This window comes from Triticum aestivum, chromosome 6A, assembly GCF_018294505.1.
Source record: "Triticum aestivum cultivar Chinese Spring chromosome 6A, IWGSC CS RefSeq v2.1, whole genome shotgun sequence".
NCBI lineage: Eukaryota > Viridiplantae > Streptophyta > Magnoliopsida > Poales > Poaceae > Triticum > Triticum aestivum.
This window is the reverse complement of record NC_057809.1, coordinates 147,257,131-147,275,449: the sequence shown is the minus strand read 5'-3', so window position 1 is coordinate 147,275,449 and position 18,319 is coordinate 147,257,131. Positions and strand designations below refer to the sequence as shown.

The following is an 18,319-nucleotide window of genomic DNA, read 5'->3' as shown; positions in this document are numbered from 1 at the left end:
AAAGGGAAAACCTCATGATTATTCTACGACAAGGGCTATATGAAGGCAAGAAGAGGAACCTTTATCAAATTGATAATTTTGATGAAAATAAGGGTGATTCGAATGACAAGGGTGGTTCGGTTATTGAAAAAAAAGAACCATGCAATATATGCTCTGAAATCCAAAGAGACTAGCTCAACCGAGCAATGTCATGACCAGGATAAAGACATGTGTGCTTGCTTTTTTGGGGGAGCATAAAGCGGGAGGGCCGTTTTGGCTCTTGGAAGCATATATGCTCCCAGATGAATAGTAAATTAAAAAAAATAGTATATTAAAATCTGTTAGTCTACAAGTATGCTTGATATTTTTCAAGCGAAACGGGATAACAGTGATTCGTTGGTGAAAAAAAAAGATTAAGTGTAACATTTGGCGTTCGATTTTGTTTTTTCGCACATGTGAAAATGCTTAAGATTTTCTACTAAACATTTGCAGGTAGCATTTGGGTGTGAAAATAAACACATCTATTTTTTCTTATTTTATTTAAACATTTACAAAAAAAAAATATTGGCGGGTTCCATGAGTTAGATTTTTGGTATGAAGTAAACTTTCGTCCCTGTCCCCGTCCCCCTCCCCGTCCCCCTCCCCCCACATGAGTTCCATGCCAACGAAAATGACGAGCACAAGAACATGAACATGTAGCCGATCAAAATTTAGTTGACAGAGGCGCAATATCTAGAAGAACAAGACCATCACGCGTACTACGATACATACAACACCTGATCTAGTCTCATGCCAATGACAACGAGACAAGTCAGGGCATCTTCAGCCGCGCCCCCAGAAAAGCCTCCCCAGGCGTTTTTTTGTGCCGGCGCCGAAAAATCGGTCCAGTCGCGCCCCCAGGAGCCCGATTTTCGCCGGCCTGGGCCGAAAACAGCGCCGGCGGACCTAGGCCGAACCCGACGCGCTGGGGGGCGCCCGGGGGCGCCCGGGGGCGCCGGGGCGAACTGTTTTGGCGCGAAACAGCCGCGGGCCCGCCACGTCAGCGACACGGCTCTCTTCTCGGCCCTTCGTCGTCTTCATCGCCTCGTTTCCCGCGGTGAATCAATGCCAAAGCTGCCGCGCTGCCGCGCCGGTCAGCCTACGCCATTGATGCCTCACGGGCGGCGCAGTGAAGACCGGATGACGCGCGTCCCTCGCCCTCCCTCGCCCGCCACGCGTACACACGGCGGCACGCGCACGGGCGGCGCCTCGGCCTACATAAGACGCACCCCAGCGCACTCGGCGATCTCACACTCTCTCGCTGTCGTCGTTCCTCCCTCTCCTCTCTCTCGCCGTCTCCAGTTCATCACACCAATGGCCGAGCGCTTCCCAGGCGACGGCGCGGCGGCGAACGGCTTCGGCTGCCGCCATCTCCACGAGAACGAGGCTCGCCTTCTTTTCGAGGCTGAGTACCCGGTCCCGCCGGACATGCGGGTGCCCGGGGCATGGAGGATCAGCGTCGGCGGCGTGCCGGTGCCCCCGGTACCCACCGGCACGGCGCGGCGTGCGGAGATCGCACGCATCCGCTCGTCCCTGCCGCGTGCGGCGAGGGAGGGGCCACGGTACGTCCCCGACAGCCCGCTCTGGGAGCCTTATTTCCGCCGCCGTCATGCCGAGCAACTCGAGGCCACCAACGGCGTCGTGCCCTCCAGCAGGCTCAACACCGCCGGCCGGCGTCGGTGGTGGGGCGTGCCCGGGCGCACGTTGGAGGCCGTCCTCGAGTATATTGAGGGCGGCAACACGCCACGCCTCGAGTACCCCACTCCCCCGTCCTTCTCACGCCGCCGGGGAAGCTCCTGGACCCCGAGGCGCATGGAGACCGGGGGGTCCTCCTCCTCGTCCGGCGGCTCTCCCTGCCTCCACCTTCGCCCCGTCAAGCCGGAGCCCCAGGGCACGCCTGTCAGCGCGCGCACCCGCAGCTCCGGCGTCCGCATCGGCGACAACGCCTCCCCCACCGGCCGCTTCGTCCTCGTCGAGCCCAAGCCGGAGCCCGGCCTCCCCTCGGAGTACGAGGAGATAGCCCGGCGTGGCTTCTTCGACGAGGACGCCCTGCGGTGGGCGCGGGACGACTACCTCCGCGACGAGATGGTCCGGCAGCGCCGGGCCCTGGAGGAGATCGCCGCCCGCAAGCATGGGCGCGAGGACGAGCACGGCATCGTGGTCCTCGACAGCGACGACGACGACGACGCCCCCGGACCGTCCAACCCGCCGCGCCAACCGGGAAAGGGATGCAGCAGGGACGACGGAGGCGTAGGCGGGGGCGACGACGACAACGACGACGGCGGTGACTACACGCGGTTCTACCGCCTCCTCGGCATGTAGAACCGCGTGGGCGGGCGGCGAGGGAGACGGCGGGGGTAGCCCGCGGTAGTTTTTCCCTTTTTTGTAAAGTATGTTTAAATTTGAACGAACTCGCCGATGTTTGCGTTAAATTTGAGTCGTGTTTGTGCCGTATTTGACCTTTTTAAAAACCCGTGGGGGGCCGCGACTGGGGGGCATCACGCCCCCAGTGCGCGGTTTAGCGCCGGTGCGCCCCCAGGGGGCGATTTTTTGCCCCTCCTGGGGGGACAACGGCTGGAGATGCCCTCACGAAGCACCAAGCCGCGTCACAACCAATGTCAGAGACCTCAACATGACCAAGACTTAGAGACAACACATACCAACGTACCCCCAAGTGAAAGGCAGGGCCTGAGAGCAACTCTAGCAGACCCCCCAAAAATTCGACCCGCAAAACGTGTTTGTGGTTTCACGAAGATCGCGTTTGCAGGTCAAAAACATGCGCGGCCGAGAAGAACCCGTATCTAAACCTGCATAATTTGAAAAAACACTTTCGCGGAAGAAATTGCACAAACATAGTTTATCATATGATCAACAAACTACAAGCATAGTTATACTACATACTACGTTAAACTAGTACTAGGGGGTCGGATCTGACGGCGGCGAGGTCGCGGCAACTGGACGACGCCGTGGAGGAGCCGGACGCTCAATCCTCCTCGCCGGAGCTGCACATATCGACGTACTTCTCCGCCTGCTCCGTGCGGATGCGACGCCACTCGTCAGCCTTCTCGTTGGCGGCGACGTTGTCGGCGACCGCCTGCCGCCACTCGAGGGCTTCGAGCTCCTTGGCATGGCGCCAGCGCTCCTCCTCCTCGCGCATGCTTCGCTCGACGATGACAGCGGCGACGGCGTCGAAGTCCGCGACGTAGTCCTCGGGCCCGACGACTCCGCGGCGGCCGAGCAGAGCGGGCTCCTCGGGATCCTCCTTCACCGGGACGAAGGCGAACGGTGCGGGCGGCTCCGGCTCCTCCTCGTCCGACCACTCCCTCTTCACGGGGAGGAAGCCCGCGGCGGAGGACGAGGAGGATCCGGCGTAGGAAGACCTCGCGGAGGAGAAGGACGTGCGCCGACGGTCGTACTCCTCCGTCTCGTGGCGGTTGAAGCTCGGCGGCGGCGACATCCCGTGGTTGGTAAACTTCCGGGCGCCGTGCTTCCTCGCGCCGTCGACCGGACGCGCCGCTCGCGCTCCGAGTCCCTCTCACGGCCAGATTTGCTGCCAGAGCCGCTTCTGGAACTCCACATTCGCCCCCACATGGCGGCTGGAGGCGGGGCGGGTGGTCGCCGACGGCGAGAAATTGAGAGAGTGGAAAGGGGAATCGGATGGCTCACGGCGGCGAGGGGATATGGTTTGAACCCGCAAAAGGGTCGTGGAACCGCACTTATAGTGCTCAGGGCGTGCGGTTTGCGGGCTGCGGCAACATTTTTTGCGGGCCGGGCGAGTATGCGGGTTCTGTTCTGGCCGGAAAATTGGCCCGAACCCGCATACTCGCCGGAATTTTTGCGGGCCGGACGTTTTGCGGAGTCTGCTAGAGTTGCTCTGAGCGGACCAACGTACCCCCACTCATTACAGTAAAGGAGAAAAATGCACAATTGGATCTATGTGTCAGCTTGAATTCTATAGGATTAGGAATTCATGAAATTTTTGAAAAAAAACGTTTGATTCCACATGAAAAACAAATGAATTGTACCAAGAGATTTGAGTGGATGAAACCCCCCTACAAAATGGACTGCAAAGCAATTCTTAGGAGTTTTCCTAAGGATTTATCATACAAATTAAACAGGTTATATATGGAAAAAAACCCTATGAATCTGAATCCTAAAAAACATATGGAATTCGTTTGAATTAAAGAGCCATGAAAAGTTAGAGCAATGTGCTGGGACGGCCATACTGCTACAGTCCTACTGTGATTGAGTTGGCCCGCGTAGCCGCGTGAGCAGTGTGGCCGCGTCGAGACGTGAAGCAGCTGCCAGATGGCAGTCTGCCATTCGCCAGCAGTCCCCGCCCACGGATCGCGATCCGCGCGACGCCTACAAAATCGATCGGCACCCTTCACTCATACGCCATCCGACGGCTCCTGTCTCCCCTCCCCCACCCGCGGCCGAATTCCGGATCCGCGCTCCGAGCACCAAATCCATCCGCCTCCTATTTATTCCCCCTCGTCTCCCCTCCATTTCCACACCGCAAAGCAATCTCCCCCGCTCCACTTCAAAACACCCGAGCAGCCTCTCCGATCTCCCATCCCAGCGCCCCCAGCACCCCCCGCGATGGCCCGCACGAAGCAGACGGCGCGCAAGTCCACCGGCGGCAAGGCCCCGCGGAAGCAGCTGGCGACCAAGGCGGCGCGCAAGTCGGCCCCGGCGACCGGCGGCGTGAAGAAGCCGCACCGCTTCCGCCCGGGCACCGTGGCGCTGCGCGAGATCCGCAAGTACCAGAAGAGCACGGAGCTGCTCATCCGCAAGCTGCCCTTCCAGCGCCTGGTCCGCGAGATCGCGCAGGACTTCAAGACCGACCTCCGCTTCCAGAGCTCCGCCGTCTCCGCCCTGCAGGAGGCCGCCGAGGCCTACCTCGTCGGCCTCTTCGAGGACACCAACCTCTGCGCCATCCACGCCAAGCGCGTCACCATCATGCCCAAGGACATCCAGCTCGCCCGCCGCATCCGCGGGGAGCGCGCCTAGGCGCCTCGCTCGCCGCACTGCTAGGTGTTTTAGGCTCCCTGTTCCCGTCGTGTTCCATGTGTGCGTCGCTCCTATGTAACTGGCTTGTTGCTGTGCTTCGATGTACTACTTATATCGATGAAATATGGCTACCAGGATGAGATAAAATCCCTCTGAATTATTCTCTTATTTCTGTGCTTGTCTCCACCCTCTGAATTACTGGCTATAGTTTGTCTGTCAGGCGTTCTGTAATCTGAATGCATCTTTCGAATGGATCTACTTCAAAATTAAAATTGCGGCTGGTGTGGGTGATTTCTGTGTGGGTTGGCAAAAATATTGAACCAGAGCCTGTGAAAGAGGAGTTGTAATTTATTTGCAGTTTGGCGTCGATGTTGTGATTAAATCAGTCTGATACAAACCTCACTTCCTATAAGCCTACAAGAGAAGCATGATACTCACCATTCTTTTGGTACAATGTAGTACAGTATATTTTGTCTTAGATTGTAAGGGTAACTAGTTCTTAGATTGCAGTGTAAGTCATCTGCTTATACTCTATTTCAGAATACATCTTCATCTTGTGAATTTTTACTTAGTCTGAATATTAGGCTTTCTGAATCCAAGATTGAGGTTGAAATACGGTCTGCTGGATTGCTTCTGGTTTGTGCTTGCTGCTTACCATGTTTTTTTTTTCTGTCAAATTATGAATATGGATTAACATCAAGGCCACAAAAATTGTTGAACCAACTGCGGTTCTTGTGAATGAGTAGCTGGAATGTGTTTGCAGGAACTGCAATTCGTTCATTTGGGAATTGGGAGTGAACTGTGATCCGGAGTCTGAACTTTCATCAAGGTTTGAAGTTCAAACCTGATCATTTCCCAGCACATCCGCACTGCTATTTTGATCAATCATCTGCAAGAGATAAATTCTGTGATAGCATTTTAAGCAACATTGTATATCTAACTAGTTGATGATGCCTATGGGCTGCAGAGCTTTGAAAGATCGAAAGGTGGGTACGAAAAGGACCCACTGATTACTATATAGGCTATCATCTTCTTTGCTGCTTCTGCCGTTCTCTTCTCCACATGCTCTCCGCTCTTCACTACCTTACTGTTTCCACGACAAGCATGTTGATTGAAACAGTAAGTTCTGCCATCATATCCACAGGAAGCTCTAGCCCCGTACACTAGCCCTGAGATCATCACCAGACCAGTCAACTTTGCTGTTAAATGTAAATATGAAGCAAATCTGCAAGGACAATATTTAACCGAACTTAACATGAGCATTTGGATGTTGGAACAGTTCAAACATTACAGTGTGCTTGTTGGGGTACATGATCAACGCATCCTGAAACTTCTTCCTGACCTCAGCTAAGCTGTTGTTCAGCAGAGTTCATTGTAGTATACCACTTCACCAGGGCCGTACCTGAAAATTCGGGGGCCCGGTGCGATATATAAAATTAGGCCTTTTAAAAAGAAATACTAGTTCCACCTAAAAATATATAGAAATACTAATTATGAAATCATTATATTACTACTTATTTGGAATACTACTATAAACATAATATTCTCTATAATAATGCAAGGGCGATACATGAGGAGAAGAAAAACTAATGGATGAGAGCGGAGCATATATGAATCCATTGCTTCCCTCGAATTTCTTTATTTGTGCAATAAATTGTTTCCAGGATAATGGAGACCGGAAAACAATACTCTGTTGTACTACTAGTAGTAGTTCCAGATAGTATGCTGCATGGAAAAAAGTTATAATCCCAATGAGCATTGATTAATACGATTAACTATCATTTAAAATAGAGAGAGAGGGGTTGAAAAGAAATGTGTGCGCTTGTGTATTTGTTGGCCTTGGAATTTGGAACTACTAGTTGGCATTGGAAAGTGGAACGTTGCACTGCAAATCTACCATTTCTTGATTATTTTCTGATTAGTACTATTAAATGATATTTAAGATAATTTTGGGGGCCTCAAACTTTTAGGGGCCCTGTGCAATCGCACACTCTGCACATGCTTGCCATACGGGCCTGCACTTCACCATTGTAACCTTTCATGCATCATGAGGAATGCCGGATGGGTACCATGTTTGACACCATGAAGTTGCAAGCTCGGATGTTATGCCAGTCCTGCCAGACATAAATAGGTGGCATGAACCATGGAATTAACCGTATATCAAGATTTTAGGGCCAGGTAGCATTTCCAGGAATAAAAATGTTCAGCTACTACTTGGTGGTAAAGAATGAAACAGAATAACATATTTCACGGCATAGAAAAGAAATTTCTTTGGACATTATGCATGCAACTAATCTGTCTGTAGCAAATATATGATATATTCTATCAACAAGAAATTTATGGGAATATGGGAAAAGCAGTCACAGTATTACAATTTTATCTGGAGGGACAATGTTGCATCAAACTGAAAGCTCAGCAAGCGGATATGCATACAACACATTGCTCCACTGATTTGTTCAAACTGACATTAAATGGCAGGGGGGGCGAGACATGACCAAATCAAGGTCATGCAACCGATGCTACTGTTATATCCCAAAATTAGAACTGAAACTAAGCATCACAAACCTTATCAAGCAAGAAATGTTCTAAATTACACAAAGGCACAACTAGGCAATGGCAGGCAATTTATTGATTAAAGTTACACATTCGGATGCATGCATTGGCAACAAAAAATGAAGCTGGCAACAAAAGATGACTCCAAAAAGAAAAATTAAACTTCGAGATTGATACCAATTGTGTCTACAAAGATAAATATACTCCTAGAGGATGTCAACATAAAGGACAGTAACACCGCAAGTGTTATGAATCCATGAAGCCAAGACGAACTGGGCAAGTAAATATACAAAATGAGAACCATAGGCCATAGCAAATAACAAAATCATATTTGATCTCCAAGCAAGTAACAATCTCAGAAGTTACCATTGTACCAGCAACTCTGTTCTAGTTCAGAAGTTGCCACTGAACCTATACACCCTAGTGTAGTTAGATGTCTGAACCTTAGGGGCCATGATGTATTGCCTCCAACCAGTCCACGTTCAGAAAACCAAATTCAGAACAAGGCCTCCGAGCAACTGTGAATCCACCAATGCATGGTCACAACAATCAAGTTGCAATGACGAGCACAAAATCATACTTCTACAATAGCTGCGCGACCCTCTGCGGTGCGGCAGTGCCCCCAAAAAACAATACTGTAGGACGCAAACCGACAACCGAGCACACGCGACGCGAGCATAGAGAAGGAAGAGAAAGGGCGGCGCGGTTACCGAGAAGGTGGCCCGACGAAGTGCAGACCGCCGCGTCGTCGCCAAAGAGTCGCACGCAGACGCTCTGGCGTCGATGATTGCGGCGGCTGCGGCGGCGCTCGCGACTGGCCCCCGACAAGAAGCAGCGAGTCGAACGGGAGCGTTCCACTCTTCACTTCTTCAGTGGCCTGGCCTCGATGAAGGCCCCACATCGCAGTGACACAAGATGCGCAACTTGAAGAGGAAATACCAATCCACAAGTCTCGGTTAACTTTGTGGCGAACGTCGGCTGCTATACGCAGCGCCAGCACGAGCTACGCGATGCTCCGCGCCTGCGGCGCCGCGGCTCCTGCGTCTGTACCCGCCCTCGTCAGGGCGCGCCTCGCGAGGCCCGCTTCCGCCGTCGCCTCCTCCTCCTCCGCCCTGGAAGAGCTCGCCGCCGACCGCAAAGGTCCACGTCCTTTACTCATCTCGCGCCTGCGCTCGCCTAGTCACTGCCGGCATTCTGTCGAACGGATTTACTGTGGTCCTCTCCCCCGCCGAGGCGCTCGTTTCTGCTCATCCCGTGCAGCGAAGTTTGTGCTCGTCCCTTCTATCCTACGTGTGGCGGCGAATGGGAGCGCCATGGCGACGAGCTGTTTGTTGAAACGACCAAGTGAACTGCGCATTTGTTTCCCGTGTTGCCTTTCGATCTGGTCATGGGCCGGCCGTTTGCCAATGCGTCCATTTCCTGAGCTTGGACGCTCATTGCTTGATACAGTTGTAGCGAGTGGTAAACAACTGTTAATGTTTGGTCATTGTTTCATGGCCTGTTATGAGGACCTATATTGCTAATTTTACTTGCTCATAATCCTCCAAGCCAGAGGTTGTCAACTGTTAAAAGTTCTACTTCCCCTAAGGGACATTTATATGGTAATAACCTATGTTTTTAAGGCGACGCCTTACCGCCTTAGGGAGGGGGGGCGCTTTGGCGCCTAGGCGACGCCTAGGCGGGCGCTTTGGACGCCTAGGCGCCCAAAGCGGTCGATTTTCCAAAGCGGAGGGGGAGCGCTTCGACGCCTAGGCGTCGCCTAGGCGTCGCCTTAGGGACGCTTTAAAAACATAGGTAATAACAACAGCTAGAAACGATAGTAGTTACAGTCTCCTAAAAACGGTTCATCCTTTGTTTAAATTAGTTTCACGAAATAGTGGCATGCATCACCACAAAGTGGAATGATGGACCTTGTCCAAAAAGCTGGCTAGATTTCATCCACAACGCTGAAATCAATTAATCAAGCATCTCCCATTCCGCTTGTTTGGGTTAAGCATAGGTTATGGCCAGTAGGGACTTCTTTCTTTCCTTCGCTCGAACCGAAGTATATACTAACATCCAAGCACCTTTTTTAGGTTTGGCGAAAGTGGTACTAAAGAAGGGCAAGACTCAGATATTCCGAGACGGGAGTCCAATGGTGTACAGTGGTTCTGTTGATAGAATAATTGGCCGCCCTCCTCCGAGAACTGGTGATGTTGTTTTGGTAGCTGATGGGTCAGAGAAACCTATCGGATGGGGTGTCTATAACTCCGTGTCTATGTTTTGTGTTCGGCTAATGCAACTAGAAGAAGAGGCAAAAAGGTGACACAATTGTTGAGGTTCTATGGTTATTGAGATTTTGAGAGCTTGTGCTGAATATCCCCTATTCTTGTTTTGCTCAGAGATCCAGCCTCTGCATTAAATATGGAAAGACTGCTCGAAGAAAGACTTTGTTCTGCGGTGGATTTACGGGGTAGTTTGGGTTTCCCCTCAACTAATACAAATGCTTACCGTCTCATCAATAGTGAAGGCGACAGGTATATACTGTTCTCCATTGCTATACTTCAGTTAGCAAAGAAACCACCTTGATACCCATCACTGAAAGGAGCATGGTTAGTTCAGCATTCAGCACCATTTTTTACTTCTAGTACACATGGGTCTCCAAATAGTTCAACTTTGTATCTTGATATCTTTGTATAAACAATAGATAGTTATATTGCCCTGCGTATTTTCGACATGTGCAGCAGAGAATACTGATCTTGAGCATTGAATGACTTGCATTTTTCTATCTCTCCGAAACCTTGCCTGTTGTCTCATTCTTGTATTCATGCATAGTAGTGTAACTATCAATATTCAATGTTTTGAAATGCAGATTATCTGGTCTGATAGTGGATATATTTGCTGATGTTGCTGTAATTGCTTCATCTGCTGCTTGGGTTGAGAAATATAGGCAACAAATCCAGTCCCTTGTTAGCAAAGTTAGTGATGTTAACCATATAAAGTGGAGGTCATCAACTGATATTCTAAAAGAAGAAGGATTAGATATGTCAGAACAAAAAGAACCTGCACCCTCTTCATACTCTGGAACTGTGAAGGTGAGCCTGCTGACTTAAATGTTTTTAAAGGAAGCTAGGAAGTTTGATTTTAAAATTTTACAAATTATGGTTCAATGTATCTATTTTTAGCAAGTCACGGTAATAGGGTTCAGCTTCAAAAAAAATGCGAGGAGGTTTAGCTTCAATTCGAGTACATTTTTGCCTTTGCCATATTCTTTTTGAACCGGGTTTGTCCTACTCAATTAATATAGCAAGTTAGCAACTACAGCTAGTGTAAAGAGACTGACAGTGTGTGCGGTTGTGCGGGACTGAACAGAGCATTGCAATAGCTTTACTTGCAGTATTTGTCAATCTTCTCTACCTGCTATGTTGCATACTTGTGTTGCTCGTAGTTCCAACACGTGTGCTTTTCTTACATCCAGGTTATGGAAAATGGCATCATCTATCTAGTCTCTATGGAGGGGCAGAAGACAGGTTTTTATGCAGATCAACGGGAAAGTCGCCACTTCATATCCACACTCTCGAAGGACCAGAGGGTTCTGGACCTTTGCTGTTACAGTGGTGGTTTTGCTCTTAGTGCAGCCAAGGGCGGTGCAACAAATGTTACTGGTATAGTACTGTAAGCTGTGGACCTTTTAGTCCTCTGTTCAGATGCTCTGAGAGTTCATCACAGTTGAATTATAGTCTAGTTGTATCATTCATTTGGAAAACCCACAACAGTGTGTCCTTTTTAGTATCACTTTATAACACTCTACAGGTTTGGCTTGTAAAAACGACAATCTGACTAGTACCATTTTCAGGCATTGATTCATCAGGATCTGCACTAGATCTTGCCAATGAGAATATTCTTCTAAATAAGCTTGATGCTGAGAGAATTTCGTTCTTAAAAGAAGATGCAACTACATTCATGAAAGGTGCTATCTCAAGAAATGAGCTGTGGGACTTGGTAATCCTGGATCCTCCAAAGTTGGCACCTCGAAAGAAGGTATACATCCCATGAAGCATCTGCTTGTAGTTGCTAATTTGGCTTGATCATCATTTCATCTTTGATGTGATCATGTGAAGTTCTGAAGCATGTTATACATCAAAAGGTTCATGAATCATTTGTTCATGCCTCAGTAGGCATCTAACTCTTGCTCTTTAGTATTTACCCTGAACATCAGCAAAACCCTTTATCCGGCTCACAGACTGTCTGTACACTTGAAGTCTTGAACCCACAATTGCTCTATGTAAGTGAAGGGGGATTCTCTGTTGTATTTGTAGGTGCTACAAAGTGCATCCGGTATGTACAGAAGCCTGAACGCTCTTGCAATGCAAGTGGTAAAGCCAGGGGGGTTACTCATGACATGCTCCTGTTCTGGAGCTATGACCCAAAGTGGTCTCTTCCTTAAAACCATTCAGGTATTTTATGTTGCCCGTCTTGCAGAACTGCTCAGCGTACACCTTGTCACATGGATTCTTGGGTCCTATTTACTCAAATCTAGAATTTTATTACAGTGCCAATTGGAGTTTGTATTATTGATCCAATTTAATGTCTTCCAGCATGTCAAACTGAAAACTCATAGAAGGTTTACGATGAATATTCATGGCCCTTTTAGTTTCTTTTCATATTGGCATGCGTACTAGGTGGTAAAAAACAAAAGTTAATTCAATCAGCTTGTCTATATTCCATTGCAAATTCCCTTTTGTTTATCCGCGTTGATGATAATTCATCTTGCTTCCAACTTAAAGGGTGCTGCATCAATGGCCGGTCGAAAGGTTACGGTTTTACGTCAAGCAGGAGCAGCTTGCGATCATCCCATCGACCCTTCATATCCTGAAGGCCAGTATCTCAGCAATTACTTACTCCGAGTAATGTGAAGAAGGGACAGTCAAAACATTCTACTGACCAGTAACCATTTCCGAAGAGCTGATTTCTGAAGTTGTGCCCCTAGTTTGATGTCCTATTTTAGTCATAAAGGTTAGGTGTAGAAATTTTCCGAACAAGAACATATGTATCTTGTAACCCTTCAATGATTATCTTATCAGCGTATATTGCAGATCATTATTCTTTATGGAGTTCCAAAAAAACATGCAAGAATGCTCTAAGAAAACTTACTTTGCAAAAATACATCAAGTGGAATAACAGAATGCACCTGTTTAAAACTGACAGCACTGAACAGGGATGAAGATCAGTCCACAGATTCATCTTCACTCTCGAGAATGCAATTTTCAACAAAAGAACCGTGTATCTATATTTCAGTATAATAATGTACACCCTTTCGTGTTGCTCATACACACAAGTCTACTTGATACACGTACTTTGACAACAGCTCGTACACAAAAATTGCTATTTTCGTACAAAGATACAAGTTAACCATAAGACCAAGATGTTGAATGCGGAAATCAACTTTCAGAGTGTATCAGTGGCCTGCAGAGTTTCTGTTCCATGACAAGTAGTTGTTATCTCCCAATTTTCTGCATGGAGACCAGAAAAAAAGATCAGCGATGTAACAACTTAATATGATCGGCATACGAGAGCTTATAAGCCACTAACCTTGGTTTTATCAAGTAGAGTAAGGTGAATGCAAATGCCAGGAAGAAGCAGAGTCCACCAACAGTGAGATATGCAAGACCAAGAAAATCATTCTTTCCACCAAGCCAAGTTGAAGTAGAAAGCACCAAACTCTTTTTGCCATCAAAGCTATATGTGTTGTAATTGTTGTCCAGCGTAACAGTAATGGTGTCATTTTCTTTGAGGTCAACACGTATCCTACCATACAGTTTTCTGAATGTAGGAAGCGCGGCAGTTCGCATCCAAACAATAAGGTCCTCTTGCTCACTCAGCTGCACAGCAGACAGGTAGAATAAGTAACTTTCAGGGGCACAAAATGTTATCCTTTTTGGCTGCTCAAAGAACATATATTGGTCTATCTAATGGAAAATGATCGTGCTGAGGTCAGTTTATCTTTAAATTGGACAGCCATAATATACCTGAGTAATTATTGCTTGTCAACCACATATGCAACAATAATCTTATGATACTGAGTGAAATTGAAACCCAAAAGCATACCGGTATAGATTCGTTGAGTGTTTTTCCACCTATAAGAGGACCTTTCTGGAAGTTTTTTGGGAAGACATCACTTCCAAATTTGTGGTCCCTGTCACTCTTCCAAGAGATGTCTGTCTTGTCGATTGATATGTTGTTAGTGTTGTGTTGGAAGGTATATGTATCATTGAATGTGCTCCATGCAATCAGACCACATGGAACAATAGCCATTCCATCTCTGGTCTTCTCAGGGTCACAAAGCGTGGTCTCGTTTGCCTTACTAGCATCTCTTAGCTGTTGGTCATTCCGGCTCTTAACATATCTGAATGTGAAAAATGTGATATGTAAGCAGGGAAAGTATAAGGCTCCTAGGAAAACAAAGTACAAAAAAACTGTTTGAGCAAGTAAAAAAAGAGCTTTAACTGCTAAAATTGCATGTCGATGTGTCAATATCCAACATTTTAGCCATCCGGACAACAATCAGTAGGTGCCATTAGTAGTGGCTATAGGCACTTCTTCATGCAATTATGTGGGAGGCCTACGCAACATTAGTTGGAAAGTGGACATAATATTAAATAATTTCCTTGATAGTTGGGTTTATTTTAGTGTACATATATTCCATGTAGTAGTTTAGACAAGTTTCTTAGGGTCAAGTCAGACAAGCAATTTCCAGCAAAACAAAAATCTGATAAACAAGAACAATGAATTACTTCTCATCTATAGTTCCCCTTTCCAGATTTTAGTCCACTCTTCTTCCTTCTAAAATCCTACCCCCACTTCAAGCTTATGCTGTTCAAGCCTTCCTTTGCATAATCACTATCCATTTGTGAGCTAACATTATTGACAATGCTTTTTTCTTTTCTTCATTTTATTCATTTTCAATGCTATTGGAGCAAAAACTGGACACACATTTGAGCCAAAGACCCGTTGTATTTACTTCAACGTCTTTGACATATTGGTAACCTCGCAAAGCACAGTGCATACCTCCTATGATTCTGGTAGAAGTTATTCAACTGATAATACACAAAAATTGGCTGCTTCATATCCTTCGGGACCTGGAGACCAACATACAACGAAGAAATGTTTCAGACAAGGGTTACTTTGATTCTTAAACCAAGATACATATTTGTGAATTAACTGACACATCACACACTATGCTACACGATAATGCCTAGTGGTTTTTACTGTGCCATTCCAACGATTAGACCTATAGAAGCATGCAGCTAAGCTCATTACCTTGAGTGTCCTTTGGCAGGTTTTAGATATCGTTGAGTTCTGGATGTAGGCAAGCTTGTCAGTAACATTAGACGGGACGCACGCATCATCGTATCGATCAACAATCTCAACGACCTACGGCAAAGAAACCAACAAACGTTAGCTAACAAAAGATGGTGTACATATATGTGGTTGAATCAGAATAGGCCATATTCAGCATACCTTATTTGAAGCTAGCAACGAAGCAACACCTATCGGGACAAAAATGACACCGACAAGAAGAAACACCGAAATGACCTGCATAAACACAAGTGCAACCATTTGTGAGGTGAGGTGATCCTACATATGATCTCTTTATAGCAAAAGCTAACTCACGCCAGAAAAGATGTAATACTTGTCAACCTACCCATTTTGGAGTAAGGATTGGCTTGCAAGCTGGGAGCTCCTGCTGCGTAAACTTGGAATCTGCTTACACGAAAGAGCAGATATGAATAAATTTGGCAGCAAGTTTGGCAGTTGCACCTAAACTTCATTTGACCGAGCATGTGGTTTTGGATTGCAGGATTTGGTTGATGAGTCGAAGCTCAAGCTCCGGCTCTAAAGGAAGTCAACTCTCCTATTCTCAACACATGGGGCAAGGATGATGAGCAAGCTTTCCACGCCCAGGCCGCGTAGCCAAGTGAGTAACCATATTAAACTTCACAGGATTGCATCTTATTGGACTTGCAGAGAGAAAAAGCGATTGTACCACCAAACCCCAGCCAAAAGGAGAAGAAAGAGAGGCGCGAGATCTCACACTTGGGCTTCCTGGAGGCCCTCCTGGGCGCGCCCGCGTCCCCGGATCCGCCGGAGCTGGACCCGGCGGCGTCGCCGCTGTTCATCCCGCCGAACGACCGGCCCGGCCGCCAAGAAACGCCGCCGCCGGCGAACAAGCCTCCCCGCCGACAGCCGAAATGCGCGCGCCTTTTCCTGCGCGTACGTGTCCCGCGCTCGAGGTTCCGCGGGCGGCAATGGGGGAGGGGGGATGGTCTGCTGGCCTGGCCTGGCCTGGCGCTCTTGTTGCTGCCGCTGTTCCTCTTACGAAGGTTACAAGGAAAGGAGGGAGGGAGAGGGAGAGGGGGAGACGGGGCGGTTTGACTCGTGGGGGGAGAAGAGTTGGCGGTCGTGGCGGGCGCGTTGAGCCCAGCCGGCGGGCGCGACCAATGGGGAGGCTGAACTGGTCAAGCCAAGAAGATGGTTCTAATTTTTCCTCCTTGGTGTCTCTTTTCTAAGCTTGATTGATTGATGGTTTCTGGTTTTCGGGTCGGGTTGGATGCGTAGTGTAACGGGTGGGTTGGATGGAGTGGTTGGAGGGGTTTGGCGGGTACGTGGGATTGGCTGTGTGCTTCGTGGATCTTACAAGGGGCCATGGTGACGCGTATATGGGACTAGAACAACACGGAGAGCATAACACGCGTGATAAAAGTGTTAACTACACGAAGAATACAAGTACTAGTAGACATTTCTTGGTGATTGCACGTACGGTATTATTCTTAAAAGTTAGGGCTGTAGAAAAGCAATCCATGGGAACATTTTTGTTTTCGGCATAATCCAGCTAAACATGGTAATCACATGTGAAAAATAATAATGTCATTCATGTTTTTTAGCCAAAAAAACTCATCCATGCGAAACAAAAAGTCAAAAAGTCATGGAAACAAAAATAATAATTCCGGATGGGCCGAGGCCCAATAGGGCGACTGCCCAGCCAACCGAAGCGAGCGTTCTGGAGTGTTGCGTTTGGCCGTCCTTCGTCGGAATTTCCTATTCGCCGCTAACTGCGGCAAGTAGTCGCCGCTTCACACAGGGCACAACTCACCCTGGGCCGGCCCATTTGAGTGGTTTCGCTTCGCCAGATTAAAAAACCGCAAAAATAGTCGCTCTAGGGATCGAACCAACGACCTCTTGTAGAGGTACACGCCGCGGTAGCCACCGCTCTCCTGGATGTGCAAGAAAAACAATGCTAAACTTAAAGCAACTAAAAGCGACGATGTCGAAGTAATGGGCCACGAGTAGGCTAACCCGAGTCCCAGAACCTTTCAAGACATCGGGGCAGGCTGCGTCCCTCAAGACCCCAGGACGAAGAGCCGCCTTCTGAGAAGTCGGCAGCAAGGCAACCGACTAGCCACTCGCAGACGAGTCCCAGGAACGACTTCAAGATAAGTCGACTCTTGACTGACGGCTTCCCGAGAAGCCGGCCTTGGGGAGTCGGCCCGCGACTCCAACAAACCCCCTGTCCTCATCAAGAGGGACAGGACAGGGGAGGGGCTACAGTGAAGCCTGCTCCCGCCCCTTTCCAAAGGCAGGCATAGCTACAGTACGCCGTACTCGCGGAGATCTCCGTGCGATGTGGCACTGTTGCCATGCCAGCCCTGCCATCAGCACCGGTGGACCGAATCCTGCGCCCACGACGGCTTGTCCGTATGACCTTGGGGCAGCGGGTCCCACCAGCCAGCGGGACCCCAGAAGACGACAAGTGCGCCACCAGTCGGACTCGTTGGGAGTCGGCCCCCGGGAGTCGGCCAGCTCCTACCCCGGGTCCCACGCGCCATCAACCAGATGTGACAGGGAAAGACAACAGTGATCGCCCGTTAGACGGCGGAGCTGTTGCCACGACCCCATGACCGAGCCCGCGTCATTAGAAGCACGGCTACAGTAATCTGCAGCCGGCATGACCCGCCCGCGGCGGACGCGGCCTGTCGGCTCCGTACCGAGCCAGTCGGCGGGGCCCACCAGTCGGCGGGCCCCAGGAGTCGGCGGATAAGACGGCGGCCAGAGAGACTGACGTCTGGGCCCGTGCCCAGCCGGATTACCATTGTACCCCTAGGGGGTAGGCCTATATAAACCCCCCAGGGCACCCATGCAAAGGGTTGGAATCCATTAGCACTAGACCAAACCATACAGGAAGGAGAGAGCTAGCCTTGCCTTCTCCTACCTTTAGGAAATAGCTCTAGGAGCAATCGTGTAAACACTTTGCCATAGTGATCATGCGGAGACCCCGTAGAGCAGCAGTAGGGGTATTATCTCCCCGGAGAGCCCCGAAGCTGGGTAAGATTCGCCAGCGTGCATGTCTTCGCCTCATCCCGTTTCCAGGCACCGGCGACGTTCTACTCGCCCCCACCATGATAAGCCATCCTTTGGCATATGTCGCACCCAACCCCCGATATTTGGCGCCCACCGTGGGGCCTGGTGCACCGCCGTCCGGAGACCTGTTCTGGACGGGAACCCTTTTCCTCCCTGGCGAGCGTAGCCAGCCAGGCACGCCAAACGGAGTTTGCGCCGACACGCTGCACGGCGTTGAGATCGCCTGCGTAGCCAGCTGCCTCGCCGAACTTGTCGGCGAGGTTCGCCTCTCCGACGAACCTGCATCCAACGCAGTCATGAGCGGCTCCGAGAGCCTCCTCGCGGGCCTCCTCGACCA

The 18,319-nt window shown here is 49.2% G+C and overlaps 3 protein-coding genes across 3 annotated transcripts; 2 read left to right on the top strand and 1 right to left on the bottom strand.

Moving 5' to 3' along the window:
* The first annotated feature begins 4,522 nt into the window (after nucleotides 1–4,522).
* LOC123132552 (histone H3.2) lies at nucleotides 4,523–5,199 on the top strand. The gene has a single exon (XM_044552383.1). It carries the CDS (start codon nucleotides 4,621–4,623, stop codon nucleotides 5,029–5,031), a length of 411 nt encoding a protein of 136 aa, XP_044408318.1. The 5' UTR covers nucleotides 4,523–4,620; the 3' UTR covers nucleotides 5,032–5,199.
* A 3,276-nt stretch (nucleotides 5,200–8,475) lies between these two features.
* On the top strand, nucleotides 8,476–12,673 carry LOC123132550 (ribosomal RNA large subunit methyltransferase I). The gene is made up of 8 exons (XM_044552381.1): nucleotides 8,476–8,724; nucleotides 9,660–9,885; nucleotides 9,966–10,100; nucleotides 10,436–10,658; nucleotides 11,042–11,228; nucleotides 11,420–11,604; nucleotides 11,883–12,020; nucleotides 12,351–12,673. The coding sequence occupies exons 1-8, from the start codon at nucleotides 8,595–8,597 to the stop codon at nucleotides 12,477–12,479; spliced, it is 1,353 nt and encodes a 450-aa protein (XP_044408316.1). The 5' UTR covers nucleotides 8,476–8,594; the 3' UTR covers nucleotides 12,480–12,673.
* Nucleotides 12,674–12,827: 154 nt separating this feature from the next.
* LOC123132551 (ALA-interacting subunit 3) lies at nucleotides 12,828–16,003 on the bottom strand. The gene is made up of 8 exons (XM_044552382.1): nucleotides 15,659–16,003; nucleotides 15,269–15,327; nucleotides 15,085–15,159; nucleotides 14,884–14,997; nucleotides 14,632–14,702; nucleotides 13,672–13,969; nucleotides 13,156–13,445; nucleotides 12,828–13,076 (listed from the first exon to the last, which is right to left on the bottom strand). The coding sequence occupies exons 1-8, from the start codon at nucleotides 15,741–15,743 to the stop codon at nucleotides 13,022–13,024; spliced, it is 1,047 nt and encodes a 348-aa protein (XP_044408317.1). The 5' UTR covers nucleotides 15,744–16,003; the 3' UTR covers nucleotides 12,828–13,021.
* Nucleotides 16,004–18,319: the final 2,316 nt, after the last annotated feature.

Excerpts from the sequence above, each read along its gene's own strand:
- LOC123132552 (XM_044552383.1), top strand. The coding sequence starts at position 4,621 with ATGGCCCGCACGAAGCAGACGGCGCGCAAGTCCACCGGCGGCAAGGCC.
- LOC123132550 (XM_044552381.1), top strand. The coding sequence starts at position 8,595 with ATGCTCCGCGCCTGCGGCGCCGCGGCTCCTGCGTCTGTACCCGCCCTC. Across the intron at positions 8,725-9,659 it reads GCTCGCCGCCGACCGCAAAG|GTTTGGCGAAAGTGGTACTA; the intron begins GTCCACGTCCTT and ends CACCTTTTTTAG. Across the intron at positions 9,886-9,965 it reads CTAGAAGAAGAGGCAAAAAG|AGATCCAGCCTCTGCATTAA; the intron begins GTGACACAATTG and ends TGTTTTGCTCAG.
- LOC123132551 (XM_044552382.1), bottom strand. The coding sequence starts at position 15,743 with ATGAACAGCGGCGACGCCGCCGGGTCCAGCTCCGGCGGATCCGGGGAC. Across the intron at positions 13,970-14,631 it reads TTCTACCAGAATCATAGGAG|ATATGTTAAGAGCCGGAATG; the intron begins GTATGCACTGTG and ends TTTCACATTCAG. Across the intron at positions 13,446-13,671 it reads CACTCAACGAATCTATACCG|CTGAGTGAGCAAGAGGACCT; the intron begins GTATGCTTTTGG and ends TCTGCTGTGCAG.